Here is a 22,710-nt window from a genome sequence, read left to right on the forward strand (position 1 = left end):
AGTGCACAACTAGATCTGTCGAGAAGTGGATAACACACACACACACACACACACTTTGAAAAATACACCGACAGCAACAAGGATTTACTGCTACAGCCAAAACATTGCTATGTGATAGTAATAATCACAATAACAATGACACTAAATGACATCTCCAGCCACTGATGACAGTAAGTTCCGGTCGTTTTACAGAAACACTCAGTAGTAGTTCACTTTTTTTCTACATGTGTGTTTGTTTCTTGTTGATGTGGGTTTAAAGTTCCCTCTTTTCTCACACACACAACAACCCACTTTTTAACAGCATCAATAACAGAATCCACATAAAAATAAGTCTAGGGTAAAACTTACTGCAGCTTGCAGTAAAAAGGAGGTCAACTAATCTCAGCAGGAACTTTGTGAAACTACGTGTAAATTCACTAGATCTGGATTTTTATTTGGATCAGCACCAAATTATACACACTCATATATAAAATATCAGTCCCTTGATTTTTATATCAAGGTCCATGACTTATTTTCAGAGAAACCAATGAAAATGTTGAAAAACTATCTCACAATGTTAAGAAAATGTCCTGAATCCACCCCTGACCAGAATGTAATGTTCACTTTCCTGACATACATCCTGTTCCACCTAGTTTTATAGTAATCTGCACAGTTGTTTTGTGTAATCCTGCTTATTAACAAACAAACAGACAAACAAACGCTGACAAATACATAACCTCCTTGGTGGAGGTAATTAATTAATACCTCTCGCTACGTTTAGGAACACTAAAGGAAAAACTGTAAAAAAATAAACAAGTAAAATCTTTCTTTATAAGCCTGAGGAGGCTTATATACACATATATAAACTGAATATATATTATATATACTAGTAGAGACATTCTTCAATCTATCAAAGTTACTAGTTGAACAGTAAGTTCATGTTAAAGTGATAAATTGTTTGTAGAAAACGGGCAGTTTCTATTTTGCAGTAAATGTCAATATTTGTTTGAATAGCAATACTAATTACCTACTGTGTACGACAGTTCAAGCCACCACTCACAGATCATGTATAGTAATATTTACTCCCCCCTCTGCATGGTGGCCTCTCACTGCCATCAGTGTGGCTGTATTGTGTAAGTGAAACCGTCTTTTTCAGAGAGAAATACACACAACATGCTGCTTACCCTTCAAAATGGGCTTTATTTTGTTAACATTTACAGGAACATCACGGACATTAATTTCCCACCCGTTACATACTGTATGTCTATACTGTACAGATGCAACAGAAAAATCTAAATCATCTGCCCCGAGACGTCTCTCACAGAAAACAAGGCTCCAGTCAGCGACGAGCTTCAGCAGTGCACAAAACAAGGTCCTCTGTCTGAATCCCTGGGACAGTGGACACTAACAACTACATGGAAGTTGTCAGCTGGAACCCAACTTATAAAACCCTTTATCATTTCCTTACGCTCACAACTGAGTCCATGATTTAGTTGTGACTTTGAGCAAATGCACGAAAATGCTGATGCCAACATCTGCGATGGGTTGATCGGTTTGATCCAATGTTGTGGGATTTATTAAAAAAAACCAACAACTACTTCATATCTCAGGGTATAGTTGGTTTACGTATATTCTGCAAAACTGGGATACAATGGATCAAGCTTTTAATTCTTAATTCTTTAAATACATAGACATGGAGACCCAAGGTTACCAGCCTCATGCCACTTCATTTGCCATCCTGTCAACGCTACGCTGTTCGACGTTTCACTATTAACATTCAGTAGTTGCTATGAGACAGCGTAAACTACAAAAACTCACTTCAATATACAGTGGACAAGGAGTACCCGAACCTTACAGTGTCTTTAACCCGTGTCGTTTCTTAAAAAGGGACAACATGAGTTCTGTAATATGATTAGAATATAATAAATAATAATATCTGAACACAGTTCATTAGTTATCTGGCGCATGGCTGGAAACATGTCGCATCTTCATGAAAAGGCAGCGAGTCGACACTTGCTCCACTTCACCCGCAGGAAGTCAGAGCCACCATGACCGGGCAGAGAAAAGGCTTCACGAACATAAAATATAATTTAGATTTAGTCATCAACACAACGAGACTAAAAACACTGCATGTGAAATTCTTCACGACACACACAATCACACACACACACACACAGCACACGCACACTCTTACTTCCAGTATTTCACCTCATTGACCCTACGAACGCATGGAGTGCTCCACCGGCCGAGCTTTACAACAGGAGCCATTGTACAAGTCTCCCTTCATGCATTTATCTGGCATCTACTCTGCATTAGCAATGCAGCCCATTCTTTACAGCTACAGAGGAGAAGCGCATTTGTATTCTGTAACACAAATCTCTGATGTCTCCCCAACAACAAATTTGCACTCGCTGCCACTTCCAATGGGAGAGCAAAAAAACTAAAGAGCAAAAACCTAAACGTTTCCTATAAGTCCACTTGGGGATAGAACAAAAGTGCAGCATTGGTTGAGTACGACTATAATATATATGCAGTAATGACGTGAGACTTTTACAATGGCTACATCTGTTTCTGCAAAACATGTACAGTAAAGACATTTACACAGTGTGATGGAGAAATATGTAAACTGTTTCACGGAGAGCAGAATGGTCTTAATGCAACTGCACAGTAGATTCTACACTGATGGTTTACTACCTGGAGAAATCTATGCTACTGAGAGAGTTTACACAAATGTTTCTGACAGTACACACAAGCTGGACGAGGGTTTGTGCGCTGATCTGCTTCCTGAACGTGGCGTCTCCCGTCTCTTACAGTGATTAAGAAAAGCAGGACTCCTATTTTCTTAAGGTAAATGAGGTCTCTTGTCTTGTTTTTGTTGCATGTTTTGTCGGCCACAACTTTGCAAACAGGCCCCCCCCTTCTCCTCCTTCCTCCCAGAAAAGGGAGGGAATCTTCATAAAGCCTGCTTCATCATCCGCCGCCAACGCTCAGCTGTGAGACACAGGGAAGCTACATAGGACTACATGAAGAACACGACATTTGAACTAATGCACAGTGCAAATAGGCTTCTCCCCCTCTTTCTTGCATCTCCACAACTTCCGGAGATGGGCAGGCATTGAGGAAAGGTGGGGTGGAGAGGGTTAACTCCAGACAGCACCCCTGCTGGCAGGCAGCCTTTCTTCTTTCAGTTTATTTTTGTATTTTTTGGTCTTTCTGGGAATCTCCTGCCCTGGGGGGAAGGGGAGTTGGTGTGGCTGAGGGCCAGGAATGGAGGGGTTGGGGTTTTTGGGGAGAGGGTTCTACTTGTACAGGCTCATGGTCGGGCTCTGGTACATGCACATGTAGGCGTCGCACAGCAGGCGTCGGGCCTGGCCCTGGATGCTCTTGGGGTCCAGAGCGTGCAGCTCCTCTGGGGTCATCTTCAGGTAGGCCTCCACCTCTGGACAGGGAGACACCTGGGGGATGTTGAAGCCGTTCTGCCCTCCTGCAGAGACACATGTGTACGTGTTAGGAACAATAATAAATCATTTGTAGCAGCCAAGTCTGGGGGATATTATAGTCACAACTAATTCTTGTTGTTTAGAAAACTTCATGCATCAAGTCTAATTACAGTGTCCTAGAAGATGTCAGTGGCAGATATAAACAACAAATAGATTTTCAAATAATTTAAAGGATTTTTTTCCCACCAGTTAAACTTAAAACGTTTTTGCAATATTTAAATGAAGTAGCCACTGAAGCTGAAACTTTACTCGACTGATCATTTAGTCATTGACAAAAAATAGAAAATATTACAGTAATTATTTAATAAGAAACTAAAAGTTATATTCGGCAAATATTCCAAACACAGCTTACTTCCTGTTTCCAACTACTATCATTCTGTATCGGTTAGATTTTCTTTTTTTAATTTACAGTATTATACAGTATTACTTTCTTTGAAATTTTCACTAAAAGTATTTATCAAATGTAAACATTAATCAGAAAATGTATTTGTAATCAAATTAGATTGGAGCTAATTGCAGTAGAGCAGTGTGTGTTAGAGATGCTGTTTTGTGAAATTATTAAACCTTAAGACACCGTGTAACAACTAACTGTGCAAAGTTTAATATAAAATTCTAACTAACACTAATTTAAACTGAATGAATGATCTGTGTAGGGGTTATTAACCAAAGGATTTCTGAGGCATCGACTGCGTCACTCAGTGTAAATTATTTGACTTGTGTTGCACTCACAAGTTCCCCTGACTAACAACTTCATTGCAAGGATCAGTTTGATGTCATAGCAAACAGAGCATCTAGAGGCAGCGACACCCACCATCACGGTCCGCCATGCTGTCAAAGAAGAGCCAGGCTGAATCTGCGCTGCCGTACTTGACGAAGGCCACGTAGTGACTGGTTTCGATGCACAGCACGGCGAACAGCTCCATCCTCTGACGGGGGAAACTGCCCTGCCGCCCCGTACCGTCTTGCAGCTCCTTGGGGACGGACAGTTTGCCGTGCCGATGGGTTTTTCTCCTCGGGTGGAGGTGAACCTAAATCAGTGATAGCAGACACACCATCACACACACACTCTTACACACTCGTTACTGTGGCCTAATAATGGGTTCAAAATGTGTTAAACATTTTTAATATAAGAGAGAATGACAGAAAATTAAAGCTTGAAAGTACATTTGAGGATTCATACTACCAGATAAGCAAAGTAAATTTAAATGAAATATAATTTCTGTAAATGTGACTATTTGCTAGTAAAGAAATTAACAGACCATGTGTTACAATCCACTGCTGAAGCTACTGATCTGCTACATAACTTCTGCATTGACACAGTGTGATTCCTGTGGATTTGGCGCCCCCAAGTGGATCATCCTGACACAGACTTTCCAACTTATTTTTGTTGAACTGGTGTTGCCACAATGCCCTCTGTTGTTTACCTGTGTATTGCACTTTTCACAGAACTGTTTGATCTTGCCAGCGGTGATATCCCCGTCCTCATAACAGTCTCGACACTCGTACAAAGCCAGGCCTCCGCAGATTCGACATTCCCTTGGAGCTGGATAATAAAGACACGTACCTTTATCATTGCTGACAAGTGTAGTTCTTCAGTTAAGAGCAGGTTTGTAAAGCAAGACTCTTTTAAAAAAGGTTCCTTCATCTCAGCTGAGTTGCAGTGACAACTCAGTGAGATTTCATTACCGAACGGCACACAGCTCTGAATCACCATTGATCGGCAAAGTACACACCACAGTCGCACACCCAAAAAAATATATTGGCCACAACTCACTGTCTTCAAGGAGGTCTGTGATGTCTAACTCTAGTGAGGGGAAAATCTTGTTGAACATTTTGAAGTCCTTGCCAAACCGGGGCATCTGGATGATAAGGCAGGAGGGAGCCTGTGAGGATGTGAGGGACAGAGAAAGAGAAAAACTAATAAGTCATCAACAAAGCAGCCGAGGACATGTCAGCAAAGATCAGCCGCACAGAGACTGAAACCTGAAGCCAAGCAGCTGTGTACTTGATATCCATCACATCACAAAATTATTAAGTTAAGATAACTACGTCAGACATTTTGATTTTGATCTATAATATCATAATAACATTGTAATATTATGAGAATAAAGTCATTCTTGAGAAGAGTCATAATATTATGAGAACAAAGTATGTTATAAGACTAAAGTCATTATTTATGAGAAGAAAGGTCCTAATATTTCATGAATAAAGATTAAAAAAAGGTTTTAGGAAATAAGCAGCAAGGATCCAAAATCTTGTTTATAAAATCGTTTCTTGAGAAACTACAAACCTCCTTTAAATACCACACAGATGTAACCAACAATAACCTCACAGTAACTACCAAAGAGTTCCTCCACCAGAAAAGAGACAACTTGCTCCAAGTCCGTGCAGTTCTTTCTTCAGAAGAGACTCATTTTCTTGCACATTCTTTTCAATGCCCTGATACTTGACGTGGTGCTGATGTGACGAAATATTAAGTATTTCATTAATTGTGAAACTTGTACTAAAGTATAACTTAACAAATAGCTCCATATTCCTCATCTTCTGATATCCCCCTCTTAAATGACACACATAAAAAATTATGACTTTATTCTCAAAATCTCAGATTTTATTTTCCTTTAGGTGGCTGAAAAATTCATAAATAACATTAAAAAACTCATCCTCTGAAATGTATCCTAATCTTTATCTTGGTTTAACCCTTTTAAAAAATATATATTTTATTATTTTTAACGTCTTTTTTTCTTTTACTTTTCTTATTATGTAAAGCACATTGGGCTGAATATAATATTATGAAAACTGCTATACAAATGTTATTATCATTTATGACATGTAGGTAAATGAGGATATACAAGGACCACAGCTCATAGACTTTTGTTCTCATAATCAGCATTTAAATAACCAAGAAATTCACTCTGTTTGATTAACTTTGATTTTTGAAAAAGAAAATAAATATTTACACAAATATTTACACACTAAGAAAAACTACACATGTAGACTACTACTTATCTTTCAATAACAAATAATGAACACAAGGTGGAGCCAAACCACCACAATACCACATGCTGGAGATGCTAAAAGTATAAACACAATATTATTTTGTAAATAATAATAAAGTAAATATGTATCTTCAAATTAATTAAAAGGTGTATCATTTATCTATTCCTTTCTAACCACAGCCATTCATAAATGAACCATAAATTGCACACTCAGTTCATATTATCTAAAAATGTTATCCTCACACCCTTGTTGGATTTATTTTGAATGGTAATAATTTTCATAAATTTCAAAGCAACCTGTACCTACAGCCTTCATAGGAAATCACAGCAGAATAAGATACGAGACGCTGTGGGAACCTATGAGCTGGATACGAGTGCACCAAACCAGAATACATCTATTATCTTAGTCTGACAAATAAAACCACAGCAGCGTATTATACCAAATGTTCTACTTTACTCATGCTGACACTTGAACATGAAACCAAAATTAAGTTCACCTCTGCAAACTTCAGGTCACTGTTGATGAAGGACCACTCGAGGAGCTGCTGGATGGTGGGAACTCCCACCTTGTCCTTCTTGTCCATGAAGATCTGGTAAAAGTAACAGTCCTGGACTTTCTGTCCTGCCGACCTGGAGAGTTTGATTCACAGCTTCAGTTCTCACAGGACAAAAATAACACAATATCAATGACTTTATTATTAGTTATTATACTATTATTATTATTATTATTGTGATGAAGACATCTCCCTCTCTGAGACATAAATTCTAATCATTTGACGTACAGAGCCTCAAACAAGACCATTGATGCAGATTTTACAACATGACAAAAATAACTACTACACCACTTCTCCCTACACTGTCATTTGATCTATAGTGTCAGTACTGCAGCAGATTTGACACAGTGTGTGACTGTGTAAATATAGATATTACAGCCTGTTACATTTCTGTTATTTGGCAGGGATGTGTTTGGTAACTATATTTGCAGAGTCTGATAAATACTGACGTCTACATCACACCAAGTCATACTTTGTGGTTTGTGTGAAAATAAATAACTATCATCAACTATTTCAGGAAGTTATTTTGCTCAGCAACTAACACATTACAAGACAGAAGTTAATAAACTGTTGCAGTAATAGAATTCAACATTACACTTGTATTGTGCCAAAGAGGCTTCTAAGAATGGACCTTACCTTAGCTTGAGCAACGGATCCACCCTCAGTATGTGATGGAAAAGGATATTGAGGAACTCCTCAGGATCTGCAGCACAAAATGTGCTTAAATTATAATTGAATCACTTGGAAGTAACTTTAGAATAATCATCAACATCAATGAGACATTACTGGACTATCATCTTTGTCATTCTTCTACCTTTTTCTTCAGAGGTAAACCCAGAGGCAGCTTCTACTTTCTCCAGTATCCTCCGTAGCTTCATCACTTTCGTGGCACAAACATACCCGTGTCTGGAGGACAAAGACCGGGCAAGTTACGAGCTAGCTGACTTGTACTAGTACAGTTTGTTCCACAACCTGTGACACCTGCATGTACAATACACCACTGTGACTTACATGCGCAGGGGGTTGACTATCTCTGTGCGTAACAGCTCTTGAGTCTCTCTGTAATATTCTACGTCAGTCTTTGATCGTGGCCTCAGCAGAACCGTGTCCAGTACAGAACTGAATGAAAAAAGGCTGCAGAACAGAATATACAACAGAGGCATTAAAATGAATGGATCTTTTATCTAATTTAATCAAAATAAATTATGGTTAAACAGTATTACTTGGCAAATTGTCAGAAATGAAAAAAACAGATATTATCAAAAGATATGAGTTTTGTAAACTTGTAAACTGTGTTGTCAAAGGTTCACCCAAACCAATCCGCTATTAATCTGAATTTGAGACCCTACCACCCGACCTGCGGATCAACCGCGAATATGTGGGTATAACTGCAATTCGAGCAACACAAACGCATAAGAAACGTTCACTGCCCAATGACTGCTAGAGCGGCTACAGCTACGCCAGCCAATGATGTCATTTGGTCCGAATTAAATAATTGGTCATGTTTACTACAGTCCTGTGAGGGCCATACACTTAGTTTATTTTTGTTTCAGACGACTTTATGTATTTAAGGTTATCAGGACATAGGATGGTAGGAGGATTTAAACAATTAAGATAAAAAAGTGTTGCGTCAACATCTTATCGACCCTACCAAGTCTTTCTATGGGAAACACTTAGACTAATGAAACACTTAGAATTTAAAACTCAAGTCAAATCAGTCAGATCATATTTAAAGGGGTCCCCTGTCATTTGAGTAATTTCTGTTAACTGCTTTGTTCAAAGGCCTTTAGGCAGAAACACCAGATGTACCACTGTCATGGAGCCAGCTCACAGCTCCTCTCAGAGTTAAAACAGTTTACTAATAAGCCCCTGCCTCCGGGCAAACACAGCAACTGCGGGCAGAGGAAGCACCACATAGTCAATCAATATGACTGAAGACGTTAATATAAAATGGCAAACGCTTGTAGCTGATACAGTATTTACTGTTAGACTTAAAGAGCACTGACCAGAAGAGAGTTGAATCCAGGTAGCAAGAGTTGTAGTGGCCCTGGATGCCTTTCTTTTTTCCCACCATGACATCCAAACCATCGTGCTCTGTGCGGGGGGGCGTGTTCTCATGTACAACCTCACTCAGGTAACCCCCAAATGCTGCGTACACAAACATTGTACAAGTGAAAACATAAAGCATTGAGTTTGTGTCTTTAATAAACTGTGTTCCTGGTCCTGACTCACCGATGGAGTTGCACCTCTCTATGGGGTTGGAGGAGTGGTGCAGGGACGGGAAGCGGGAGTCGGGCCGGCAGCACTTGAGCTTCACAAACAGGGCTTTTTTGGGTGGGCAGGTGAAGTATCGCGTGCCTTTGAAGGTGCCGTCAGTGCAACCAGGACACTCTTCTTCCTGAAAGGGAAGGTCGAGTTCAGATCAGCTGCTGCCTGTGTATACAATATTACAGCATAGGCCTACATTTATTCTGCCTGAGGCTGCACTGATCGGGTTTCAGGTATTTTGGAACTGACTTTGTTTACAAAATGTATCAACGTTAATTGGCTTTTAGTGACAAATATTTTAGATATTGCACTTTACACAGAACATCTACTAACATCAGCATTGTGTTTGAAAGAAAATATGCTCACGAAACATGCTTCCTCTTACTTTGCTGAGTCATTTTGTCACAAGATTGGTCAGCAGTAGAGAATCCATGAAGTCACTATACCAACAAATAGTCGGGTGTAAAGCCCCCCATTTAATCTGTACAAATACCAGGTGACAATGTGTTTTTTTGTACTAATTTTAAGACAGGGAAGTGTTTCCCCTGTGTCCAGTCTTTATGCTAAACTCAACTAACTAGCTGCTGGCTTTAGCTTTATATTGACAGGTCAGATATGAGAGGTAGATCTTTTTTTTCAACTCATGGCAAGACAGCAAATAAAAACAATTCCCAAAAAGTGATTATAATTTAGGTCGTGGAACAGTTGTACTATGTTATTTAACTGGGCTTTAACACTTGAAGCAAAATGAACAATATCTCCACTCATTTCTTTTCCATATTTTCAACCAACACAGCAGTTAGTAGCAGCATGTATTCTGCTACCTTTGCTAGGCAGGTGGATTTATAAGAATCTAGCTATTCCAAGCAACATCTTTTAAGGGACGAACTACTGACATCTACAGACGGTTCCTAGGTATGACCACAACAATGGCAGCTCTTAAAGAGGTTAGCGTAGGTCCTGCTATAGCGTCAGTATTTCTTTATTGAAACAAGAGCCAAGTGAGTTATTTCACGACTGGCTTTGACAAACAGGATAGATGGTGATAGACAGATTGTTTATCCAATCACATGCCAACTATATATTTAAGTGCCTACCCTATTCCAAACACTTTTCAACACAGCCTTCCCAGATGGTTCTGTGTAACAAACCATCTGGGGCATCAGAGTACCATTTAGCAACAGAAACATTAATAAATGAATATGAATTACTGAATGACAGCTAGGATGTGTGCGTTGTGTGACTCTTTAAAATGCAGAAACAAACGACTGAAGTACGACAAAGCAGAAAAGTTATGATGTGAAGAGTAAAGAAAAGTACACCAGAGCCTCAGTAACACAATCAAATGTATTACATTTGCTATCAGTATGCAAATAAGGTTTTTTGTAACACACTGTCTCCTGACGTATGTCTATATCATTTGTTTCACCAGTGTTATAGACTTTCGGTGAATGTTTTTCCCAAGCAGTGATACTGAAATCTAAATCTAAAAGCTAACATTGCTGAGTTGTCTCACCAGCTCCAGCCCGGCGAGAGGCTCCGGCAGGCCAGGAGGCAGACCCACCCAGCGAATGACACCACACAGAGGGGGGTTCTCCTTCACCTCTACCAGAGAGCCCACCTCCAGGCCTGGCTGACCTCGGGGAGGCGTCGGCGGTCGTGGTGAGGGAGGAGCAGCGGGCGACGGTGGCTCAGGCTGCTCTCCCATCACTGACTGGACAGAAAGGGACAGAGGCCCATGGCTCATGCTGTCGATGGGCCCGGTCTTCCGGTTCAGGCTAAAGGGCAGAGAGTGGAACTTGTTGTCACTGGACAACGAGGCAGAGGGCGGGGCTCTGGAGGGCGGGGAGGATTGGTTGAAGTCGGGGGGCGTGTCAGTAAGTGATTTGGCGGGGTCCTCCCCAACTGCAGGAAAGAAACCACAAACCAAACTTAATGTCTATATTACAGTACAGAACACATCATGTTATGTAGACTGTTTAGAGATGTCAGTCTTTCAAGCTTTTCCTGTTTAACTGACCTCTTCTGGATCAAAGTTTGTTGCAGAATGAACAGAGATAAACCCTAGATCATGCTGCTGCTGTTGAGGCAGAATGTTATATAATGAATCAGGGTATCTGTGATGGGGTGTACTGGCATACTGTAGAGTGAATAGTGCTGAATCACTGAACAGTACTATACACTGGTCCACTACAGCTGATCCATAGCTTGGAATGATGTATAGAAGTACTGATCATTTGTGAAAGAGCAAGCTTTCACCTGGACTCAAGCTCCTGGCCTAAGTTTTAAAATGCCCTTAGTGGACATGTGATGTCTGCTGTGCAGACTCATGTTTCCATTGTATGCAGCCCTGAAATATGCCTCTATAATTTTCAGCTGACACTCCGAGGGAAAGAAGAGAAGTTCTTGAAATGTATGTACAGTATCAAAGTACTTTGTGGAACATGTTGATTTCTTAAACCACATATTACCACATTTCAAACCATAACCACATCAAACTACATCAGTTTGGTCAATGCATACAAGCTAAAGCGTGGATTACTTTTTTGACACCACAACATCATCATAACCATAAAGACAAATAATTCAAAATAATGAAAATGACCCTCAGGAATATGAAAGTGATGACACATTCACAGGATGAGTGAGCAGTCAGGCATGCACCTCTGCTTATTTCTGTAAATCAAACAGTATGTTAAATGACATGCATTAGAGCGGATATAATATTGCAGGCACTCAAGTATTGTGTATTGCTTTGGCATAAGGTCACACGACAATTATAACCATAATCATAACCATGCTGTCTCAAACTTCTTTCTTTTTATATTTTCTGGATGTTTTGAGAGGTTTTTGCAAAGTAATCACATTCGTGCCTCCGTGATTATTAGAACATTTATCCACAACAGAGAGTTGAACATCCAGAGCTTCGTACATGTAAAACACACTCAGTCATAATCTGCCTCTAAAATGCAAAATACTTTACTTATTTTTTTAACATAGTTCAAAGACTTCACAAATGACACATATTGGAGTTGACATGAAAATGAAAAAAACTTGTGCCCCCCCTACACCAATGGAAATACAAAAACACAATGTGCAGACTGAATCCGTCAGTCCCAACCCCAGATATAAAGGCTTTAACTAATGCTTTGGCGTGCAAACTGTTATTTTTTTAAATGATATTGTTTAACTACATCTGCAGCCAGAACAAGACAACAGCCAGTTAAGGAGTAATTTGCAGCACTGAGCATCATTGAAAGCCTTTTGCAACACCAATTAATCCATGCAGGTGGATGTGACACGAAAAAGGTGATGAAGGACGAGACTAGTGGAGGGTTTTATAGCAAGCTACTGCAACAAACTACTGACTCTTGTTTTTCCTTTTTCCTCTTTTTCCCCCTCAAACCATGTTTGGGGCAAACATTTACTTAAAGCTTGTAACTTCTTGTTGTTACCAAAACCTTATAATAGCAGATTGAACAATTTGGGAGTTTTTCCCCCAGTGTGCAGTTATTACAGTGTGTAACCTACATAGTGTATATTTTGTAGGGAACTCCCATTCTCCCACCTGAATTGTTATGACTTTTTTTAGTATGAGTATGAGCGTACAATTAGTATACTATGATAAACTCTGACAATGTTTTCTGAAGCATTTTATGATGTCGATCAATACGCAGCTATGTCTCAAAGTCTATCTATTTGTCTGTGGTTGTTTTTGTTTTTTTTTTACACACCTTGAGAGGCAAACAGCCAAACCACACAAATCTCCTACTTGGTGCACAATGTCAGACTGTAGAAGATCGAGATGCCTGGTTGTGCTAAATATAAATTTACAAAAAATAAACAAGATGAATATTCCCGGTGTTTCTCTGTTATTCGTCTAAAATGTACCTCTTCTGTGTCCTACTGAAAACTATTTTTGTTCATGGATCAGATAAGTTGTGTTGGTGGTATTTCTTCTATAAGCCTGCATGGTGAAGACATCCGACTACCACTGTTTCAGCACTACAGCTCTGTGTCAAAACTAAATGTAAAACAAGCATTAGTTTTAATTAAAGTTATATCAAATTTCAGCAGGTTTTAACAAGTTAAACACTTTGTGAAGACCATAATGAATTAGGTTTAACAGGTAAGTAAAGTACAACAGATATGAAGGAATATTAGAGTCCCAGAACTACTTACAATCCCCTATAACTGGAAAAAAAAAAGTGAATAATCAAGTAAAGAATAACCTTTTAAATGTCAAATTATCTCAGAGACGTATCCATAGCCTTGCCAAAGCCAAGTGTTTGTAAACTGTCAGCTAAAAGCTCCCTGTTGGTCTTGTTTTTAGTTTTATTAGAGAGTAATAAGATCTGTGTCTTTGAGAAAGAAAACAACAACACATAGAGACACAGAAACTCTGATAAATGATCAACTTTCTGTTCTTTAAAGTTTTTATAAGAAGACCATCATTATTGAGACTTTATATTTCAAAATCATGAGAAACCTAAACTCACTTAATAATAATTCAAAAACACTGAAGATCATTAAAAAAAATATTAGGTACCAATGTATTTTTAGAAAGTGGGAGACAGGTTCCCTACAACTGTACCAATCACTAAAACTATCTAAACTCTGTCCTGCTATTCTTTTGGAGGAGACTTCTAGTCAGAGAAACCCACAGTGCTGGAGTTTATGTGTGATGGCATTTTAAAACTATCCAGCACCAATAAACGTGAGCCTGAGCAAAACCAAGGAGTAGGTAGCTTGTTGTGAACAGTAGCTTGCTGGTAAGATGTTTTGACACCCACGAGTACCCAACTTTTACCTTCATCAATGTACCATGTGCTTTTGGATTTGGACTGGGCTGGGGGGTCAACAGAGCTGCCATTTAAAGTATAGTAAAATTCAGACTTGCTCCTACTGCCACACTGATGACCTAATCCTGTAAATCACAGAAGTACAAATACAAAAGATAAAGATAAGGAAAACATGTATGCGGCTGCCAGTGTGTGCACGTGTGTGGGAGTATTTTATTGTGAAAGTTTCCACAGCAGAACAAGTGGAGATTCAAAAAGGGTAGAAAACCTAAAGAAAAAAAGAATTTAATCAGCTCCAGAAAAGGAGCTGTGAGAAAAGAAGAATTCAGTTTTATTTAATGAGAATAAAGTCATATTATTACGAAATGAACGAGGAAAAAAAGTCATTCTCATCAATATTTTGAGACTTGAGTCACATTTTATTTTTTAAAAAGTTGTAATTTTACAAGAATAAACTAAATTAAGCAGCAAAGGGATCTTTCTGCATCCAAAATGTTAAACCAATCTCATTGTTTCTTGAGAAACTACAAAAAACCTCTTTGAAGAACACAAAGATTTAACAATGAAAGCCTCACAGTCGACCACTACCAAACATTTCCTCCTCCACAAAAGAGGCAATTTCCTCCAAGTCTGTTTGGTCCTTTCTTCAGAATAGACTCAGTTTCTTGCACAATCTTTTCAAAATCCTGCTACTTATGATAATGTGAAGACGAGCCAAAAGAATAAGTATTTTGTCATTTGTAAAACCTAAACTAAAGTATAACAATTTAACTAAAGCAACAAGCTGATCTTCTAATATTCCCACTCTAACATGACACCAAGTCTAAAATTACAACTTTACTCTCATAAATGTATGACTTTTTTTCCTTGTAATATTACAACTTTATTCTCATGATAATACACATAACACTACAAATTTAGTATTTCCTCTACGTGGAAATTGTTAGATGCATTTTTTATACACAATGCAGAATCACAACCAGACAACTTGTTAGAATGCCCCTTTAAGAGTTATTACACCAAACTGTGTAGTGAAGTACCTTTGCTCTTTGGTTTGCTTTGGCCAGAGGACGACTTGTCACTGTTGGTGCCTCTGGGGGCAAAACTGTGCTTTTGCAGCCTTTGGTCCTGCATGGAATATTCTGTATGGCCCAGAAATACACACACATTAGACGGAAAAAACAATAACTATAGCACAACTATGCCTAACTTTTAACTACCACGCACAAAATTCATTTCATAGCTAATTTGTCACTGCAGCAGTGTGGCAAAAAAGCAAACTTAAAGAATAATCTTTTGCAAAATATTATAATTATGTTTTGCAAAAGAAATGTTTGAAGACTCTATTTTAGTTTCCATAGCTACAGGAAAGATACTTACATGTATGAGCTAATTGTATATTAAAATAATTTACCACATGGAATGATGTGTTATGCTACAGCCTCTGAATAATGACTTGGTTTTCAACATTCAGCCTTTAATAAAAGTCAGTAAACATGTACGGAAATAAAGTTTTCTTCCTACAAAGAACAACTGTCAAGCATCACAAATTAAGAATCAATGAAAAACAAATATTTTCTGGTCAGTAGATTTTAAAGCAGCTCTACTTAGTGACAGCATGTACTTGCTGAAACCCATCTACAAAGTGCAAAAGAAAGGGTCTCACAGAGAGATAACAAATTTTCAAAATTAACAAAAGTTGGAGAGGCGGCACCAGCACACATAAACAATTCCTGAATGTGGAGAACAAAGAGCCTGAGTATCTCACTTGACTTTCAAAAACAAGTGAGCCATCAACACAAAAGGCTCTCTGTTCCCACTGCGAGCAAAACACAAACTCAGAACGCTCCGAGGGAGCTCAGTGTTGGTCCGAGAGCTGGACGGCTGAATATTTTTTTGATGACACACGCACATGGCACAAAAGCAGGGACAAATACTAGGTGACTCACCTGGCATTACGTCACAGATGGGGACAAGTCGAGTGTGTTCCAAACTGGCAAAATTACACAGCAGCTTCCCGTCAATCACACCATCCCAGTCCCCGATAGGATTGTCCTGTAAGAGTTGGAGACATGAGAACCTCAAAAACGCTCTCAGCCGCTCCTCATCTCTTTAAAACAACCTGGTGCAGCACGTGCTTCTTCCCCTTGTATCTTCCTGGTGGTTAATCGAGTCTGTTGTCTTTACGCTCCACCTAAAAATAATGCTTAAGCTTGATCCTCTGTATCGTGATGATCCATGAGCCCATCTCATCTTCTCCACACAAACAACAGATCATCCACCTCAAGTCCTACCACCCAAAAGCACAATGTTTTTTCTCCGCGAGCAACAACCACGCTATTCCTCTTTAGTTGGGAATCCAGGATTCTGCTCCAGCGGGATAGTCTAAGAAAAGCGTGAGGCTAGTGCCACCTGCTAAAGAAGGCAGGGCGAGGCTGGACGCAGAGTGAGGCAGAGCAGTGGGCTCTCCTCAGCTGCCTGCTGGCCCCTTGCCACGCTGTTGGGTCATACAGCACTAAGTCTTTACCTCACTCCCCGCGTGACTGCCTAGCCTTTGTGTGGGTGGCTCAGATGCACTAAGTGGGCTGCTGATGCTGCCGCCGCTGCTGCTGCTGCTGCTGCTGTTGGTGCTGCTACTAACGATCAGCAGTCAAATGCCTCAGTTATGTGTTTCAATCTCTCTAGGACTACAATACCACACACGCCTGACAACAGTAGTCATAGATACCGGCTACTGTGATCCCAGGCAACAAGACATGTTGCCTAAACTTGCTGAGAACGATCACAAAAAAGGAAAAACTAAACCACAGAAAACCTGGCATACATGCTAACTCCAATAATTTGTCTCATATTGTTAAAGCTGACATTGAGCATGTGGCCACTCTCCACTGACACAATGATATGATAAATAATGTTTTAACAACATCAGAGAAGGGAGCGCATGAAAGAATGTTTGTGATGTCCTCTCACGTCATCATTAATTAGAATTTAGCTGAATGTAATAATTAAAGTTATGGAAGTAAACACTACAGAAGGGATGGGATCATGTTCTGTAGATTTTAAAATATTGGTGAAAGTTTCTTTTTTCATTTACTTTATGAATTTGGGATTGAACACTTTATTTGTAATGTCAGCCCGCTACAGTAATGACACTCATATGGTAGAGAATACTACAACAACAAAAAATGTTGCCATGCATCATGACCCTGCATATGACAAACATTACTGACTCATGTGCAAAATAATATTTAAAAATTATAAAAGACCAACAATGAACTGGAGAAGGAACAATTGGTAAAATCAATATTTGCTTTTTAGCTTCTTTTGAACATTACTTATTAACCAGTTGTATGTAGTTTGTTTAATCAATACAACCAATCGCTGACTAAACTATTTCTTGTTCAGTATCAGTTGCAAAACAGTCCAAGAAGTTACTTATCCCTATCAAAAATCTGTGCACCACATAACCACGGCATTAAATCAAAACTGTTAAGTTTGCATTCCAGATTTTTGTGCAGCCCAAGCAAACAATATGAAACATGTTAATTAGTGAGCTCCAGATGTTCCCTTAAGGAAGCTGTTTCTCCATATTTCCAGTCTCTCTGCTGAGTTAGCCAGCTGCTGGTAGAAGCTTCATACAGATTTAACAGTGGTATTGACTTCTTAGCTGAAGCTTTCATTAAGTGCAAAACGGTTTCTGTTAGGGAAACAAGTCATGATGTCAGCACACATGATTTGGAGTCCAACTAAACTGTTGATTATCAATTATTTGACCAACTACATGTTTAGTCTGTACTATGTCAGATAATTATGAAAGATAACCATCATAAATAATCCAGATCCCACATAGTTTAAACAAATTGTTTTGTCTGAGCAGAAGTTTAAGATCACTGTCATGTTTAAAGTGATGATTTTATGAAACAGAAAAGCAGCACATCAAATTTGAAAAGCAGGAAAAATTCTAGATATTAAATAGATTTTTGTCAATAGCTTAATCAATTCACTATACCAGCAATTTTACAACCTGTTATTGCATCTCTCAAGACATAGATTTGTGGGTACAATAAAATGACCTACTGGATGTGGACAGAGTCTCACTTACCATGTCAACTCCTACATAGAAGCCCAGGCTCTCATTTCCTGGCAGCAGGTCACAAAAAATGATTGTGCCTCTCTCGGGTCCGTCCCTGGTCTGCACCAGGACCCTGGAGTTGATCTCCAGTGGAGGGAAGTCCTGGTCCTCTTCCACTAGATTGACATGGTCCACCTCTAGCTCGCCTGTGCCGTCATCATCATCCTCCCAGAGTTCAAGCTTGTCCAGGGCCACAAACACGCCGCATTCATCCTCACAGCGGAAGAGTTGGCGGCCCTGGTAGGAGCCCTCCGTGAAACCTTGGCCCCGGCCCTCCTCCTGGGAGAAATAAGTGAGGAGAGTGAAGCAGAGCAGGAGCAAAAGATGTTCAACCTATTGTCATAAAAAGGAGGGCAGGTAGCAAGGCTGCTTGCTCAGCATTTCAGAGTGAAGGGAGGTCGACATCATGGAGCTGTGAGAGCATGTGATCGATTACTGCAGCAGGAATACAACTTGACTTGCTGTGATGATAAAAACATTAAAAAATCTAGAATGGTACGAGACGTTCTTATGACCCTTACTGTAACATATTGTGCTCCTATTCTCTGATGAGCAATTTAGATATTAAAAAGTCCCATATCCATATAACTGCTGGCATTTATTCACAAAAGAACAATCTCTATTTAGAAAGGGTGCATGAAATCAGAATTTGGTCTAATGCTTATGTGCAAACTCTGAGGCCTTCATACTAAGCTCCAGTTTGAATGCCTGAGCTCCATCAGCCCACTCAAAAAGAAGACAGCCAGACTCAGAAGAAGAAAAACAACATTGTGCTGCAATAAGCAACCCTTTGTATTTTGTGACTTGCTGTACATGTGGAACAGAATGAATGGCATGACATTAAATAATCAAATGTTGAGGTTAAAGAAATAGTTAAAACAAAAATGAAAATGTTGTCATTATCTGCTTGCACTTTTGTCAGTAAAACACTGCAGCCTTGTTTCCATATTCACAGAAATAACATTTGACAATTCAAAAATGTATACGATGCAAACTGTGACAGTGAGAGAGATTCTCACTGTGAAAGCAACAAGTGTGAATATTCACATTTTCATTTGACCTCCACAGAAAGAATCTGGATGAATAAATCTGGAAATACTTTGTCCTTCATTAGGCACATTAGGGCATAATTAAGAACATTTTATTCAGGTAACGCACAATCCCCTTTTTCAGAAGGCTCTCAAAACACAAGCTGTTTGTTTTGTTTCGGACTGAAAGTTTGTTTAAAGTGTGACAGGCTAGTTACTGACATTTAGTTTTGCATATCTCTGACTCATGCCATTCATTTTACTTTGGGTTTCACTACTGCACCTGTTGTTTTGAATCTACTAGAAGTTCAAGGTTTAGTGTATAGGATTTAGGTGAAAGGGATCTATTGGCTGAATATAAAATAATCCCAGTGATGTTTTCACTAGTGTGTGTAATCATCTAAATTGTACGAATTATTGTTTTCTTTACCCTAGAATAGGCCCTTTACATTTAAATACTTTAAATACCTTTAAGAACGCCATATTTTTTACAGTAGTCCTGTACAGTAGTAATTTATCTTTGTGAAACCTCTGCACTGGAGTTAATATTTCTATTATAGTGAAATTCTCATGAACAATGAACACAGGAAACACAAGATAAGCATCTACTACTTGGAGAAAGAGTCAAACAAAACTAAAGTTCTCACCAGCAGCTCGACTCCAAACCAGATTCCAGAGAGGGCTCTGTCAGGGAGCAGCGAGCCCTTGAAGCGGACCACACCAGGCAGAGGTTCATCCCCTGAGCGCAGCTGGACGCGCACTTTGGAACCACAGTCAATATCACAGCAGCGCACTAGTCGAGAGTTGTTGCAGAGCAGGGCGTATCTCTCCTCACAGTTGGTAATGGGGAACAGCAGCTCAGCCAGCTTCTCGTCCAGCTCCTGCACATCCCGCTCGTCCAGGCTCAGCACCACATTGGTCTGGTCCAGAATGCGGATGCTTTTCTTGCCTTTGCATTGGGGCAGTGTTCGGCCCAGGCTGTTGCGCTCCTGGCATGCTTGGCCAAGACTGCCGCGGGGGATCCGCAGGGTCTTCTGGGGAGGTTTCTCCACCGTACACTCCTTCACGACCATGTAGAAGCGCCAGTCATCCCTGAAGCCCCCGCTGGGCTTCTCCTGGCTCCACAGGACAGAGCTCATGGCTGCATGCTAGGCAGGAGGTCCAACATCAAGGCAAGCTTGACCTGCGATCTGTGGTAAAGAATAACACACATAACCATCTCTAAAATAACTTTAAGCAAGGAGATCAATACAGAAATGTAACCAAAATAATAACAGCAAGATTGGTTAGCTGAAACTATAACGCTCATCCTTTGAGGGTCGCAGGGTTAGCTGGAGCCAATCCCAGCTGACTTTAGAGGCGGGGTACACGCAGGAGTGGTCGCCAGTGTATCACAGGACCAACATACAGAGACAAACAACCATTCACACTCACACTCACACTCACAGAAAATTTAGAGTCTCCAATTACCCATATGTCTTTGGACTGTGGGAGGAAGCCATAGTACCCAGAGAAAATTTGTGTAAGTAACAACCGTTCCACCCTGACTTTCCACTGTGTTTCTTCAATCGGTTATTCTTGTGTAGTATATATTTGTACAACTGCATAACTCATTCATGAGCACAGACTGAAAACAAGTAAGAATATTTATTTAGTTTAAAAGCAGACAGGCATAAACAACAGGAAACAGTTTCATCAATCATTTGACAGATTTCTGACGAGACAAGACAAGCTGAAATGAGGAACTATTAACTATGACTGAACAAAAGCTATAGGACGATGATACAATATGATAACGGTGAGGACTATGAAATAATGAAAAGGGGGCGACTTCAGATAAATCCTTATACATACTGTACTGGGTGACTTTGACCATTAATCTCTAGTACAATTTGCTTGTTGTGTTTACTTGTGTGATTGTTTGTGTATTCAGTCTATGAGTGAAATGTAATAGCGATGTCCAGTCATCCTTGTGCAGTATGATTGTCTTTAGCATCTTGTATAGGATGACTATATCTACTTATTTTGTATTTAAACATTGAGGACGAGCAGATAGTTAAGTATCTCTGACACACACACACACACACACACACACACACACAGTAGGAGACGAATGGATTTCCCCTGATGACACCTCAGATATGATGATCAACCACCTGACACAGTGAAGAACTCTCACAGTCCGTCACTTGTTTCCAACATGACGACAGATGTTAGCCTGGTTGTTTTAGGGACGTTTCATCAGCGCTAACATCACTACAACACTAGAGGCTAACGACGAACACACAAGCAGGACATTGAAAGTGATTTCCACCTGACCCGGGCTAACGCTAACCTGATTTAACATGGATTTAGCTCGGTGTTTGAGGCAATGAACACACAGACGTGCTTACAGTCCCATGTATTCCTCTGTCAGCATCACTGACAGCGACACCATGCCTCGTTTTAATGAACCTTTTCCCTGACAACCAGAGCAGCGGCGTGTCATCACCAGGCAGGAGCTGTCAGTCAGAGGCCCTTCGAGAGAGGGAAGTAGCTAACGCACCGTGACATTAACACACAATAATAAACAGCCATGCTACCGTCCCTCTTACCTGAGATACACCTCACTGCGGTTAGAGGCTGCAGCTGAAAGTCATTTCAAATATCCACCCGGTCAGATACAGGCCTCTGGAGACAAGCTGCTTCCTCCCGTAAAGCCAGTTAACCTCTGATTAGCTCAATGGCTAGCTAATGCTAGCGCCCTAACCAGCTAACTATCAGGCTGAGGTGAGCCCGGCGAGGTGGTCGACAGCGGGCAGGCTGCCAGCGGACTGCCCCCCTCCACAGCGTGCTAACAGCATCTAGATAAAGCTGCTCTCCGCGGGGAATAAGTGGAATAATAGCTCAGTGCACCGCTACAGCTAACAGATGTATTATTTACAGGAGATCACCTCACTAACCTGACTGCCTGACGTCATTGCACTCGCTCACAGCCATTGGACGTGCGCTTGGTTCTCGGGCGCTGATTGGCTGTTTGATGTGTCTGTAGGAAGGTCCCGCTCTGTGGGGTTTTCCCATGGAAGGCAGGACATGTAGTTCGGTTGCAGTGTGGACAGATGAGGGCAGATAACTCTGCTGCTTCTGTCTCTCTGGTATTTATCTATCAGAATGTTTACTGAAATAGAGGCAACACTAAATTAGAAATATATTGTAATACAGGTCAGGACTCAAAATGTAACTTCTGTAAATAGATTAGTATTGTTCTTAGCGGCATGTATTCAGAATGAAACGTTCAATATCCGAATAGGCCTATTTCAGTGTTATATATTATATAATGTTAATTATATGTCACTACAGTACAACCTATGCATTATTAATATTATTTATATTAATCTTGTTGTTGTCGTTATAATTAAAGATACATTCTTACTGTATGTAAGAAATATTTCCATGTTGGTTGATGAGGAGA

At 40.0% G+C, this 22,710-nt stretch overlaps 1 protein-coding gene across 4 annotated transcripts; it reads right to left on the reverse strand.

The window, feature by feature from the left end:
- Nucleotides 1-1,159: 1,159 nt before the first annotated feature.
- Nucleotides 1,160-22,206, reverse strand: cylda (cylindromatosis (turban tumor syndrome), a). Of its 4 annotated transcripts, XM_035153116.2 has the most exons (17): nt 21,854-22,206; nt 19,907-20,449; nt 18,202-18,510; nt 16,049-16,154; nt 15,140-15,241; nt 14,108-14,224; nt 10,814-11,202; nt 9,262-9,427; nt 9,036-9,177; nt 8,041-8,163; nt 7,844-7,935; nt 7,666-7,732; nt 6,973-7,105; nt 5,254-5,362; nt 4,904-5,022; nt 4,291-4,507; nt 1,160-3,463 (listed from the first exon to the last, which is right to left on the reverse strand). In XM_035153116.2, the coding sequence occupies exons 2-17, from the start codon at nt 20,396-20,398 to the stop codon at nt 3,279-3,281; spliced, it is 2,868 nt and encodes a 955-aa protein (XP_035009007.1). In that variant the 5' UTR covers nt 20,399-20,449; nt 21,854-22,206; the 3' UTR covers nt 1,160-3,278. The 4 variants fall into 4 exon arrangements, with proteins under 4 accessions (XP_035009007.1, XP_035009016.1, XP_047195546.1 ...); XM_035153125.2 differs by lacking the exon at nt 14,108-14,224; XM_047339590.1 differs by having other exon boundaries at nt 9,036-9,427.
- Nucleotides 22,207-22,710: the final 504 nt, after the last annotated feature.

The sequence above is a fragment of the Hippoglossus stenolepis genome, chromosome 1, assembly GCF_022539355.2.
Source record: "Hippoglossus stenolepis isolate QCI-W04-F060 chromosome 1, HSTE1.2, whole genome shotgun sequence".
In the NCBI taxonomy this organism is placed as follows: Eukaryota; Metazoa; Chordata; class Actinopteri; order Pleuronectiformes; family Pleuronectidae; genus Hippoglossus; species Hippoglossus stenolepis.

What these genes read in the sequence shown, in the direction of transcription:
- cylda (XM_047339590.1), bottom strand. Translation starts at nt 20,398, where the DNA reads ATGAGCTCTGTCCTGTGGAGCCAGGAGAAGCCCAGCGGGGGCTTCAGG. An exon ending in GTGACCTGAAGTTTGCAGAG is followed by an intron (nt 5,363 to 6,972) that starts GTGAACTTAATT and finishes ACATCCTCACAG; the next exon opens with GCTCCCTCCTGCCTTATCAT. An exon ending in CAGCATGGCGGACCGTGATG is followed by an intron (nt 3,464 to 4,290) that starts GTGGGTGTCGCT and finishes GTGTCTCTGCAG; the next exon opens with GAGGGCAGAACGGCTTCAAC.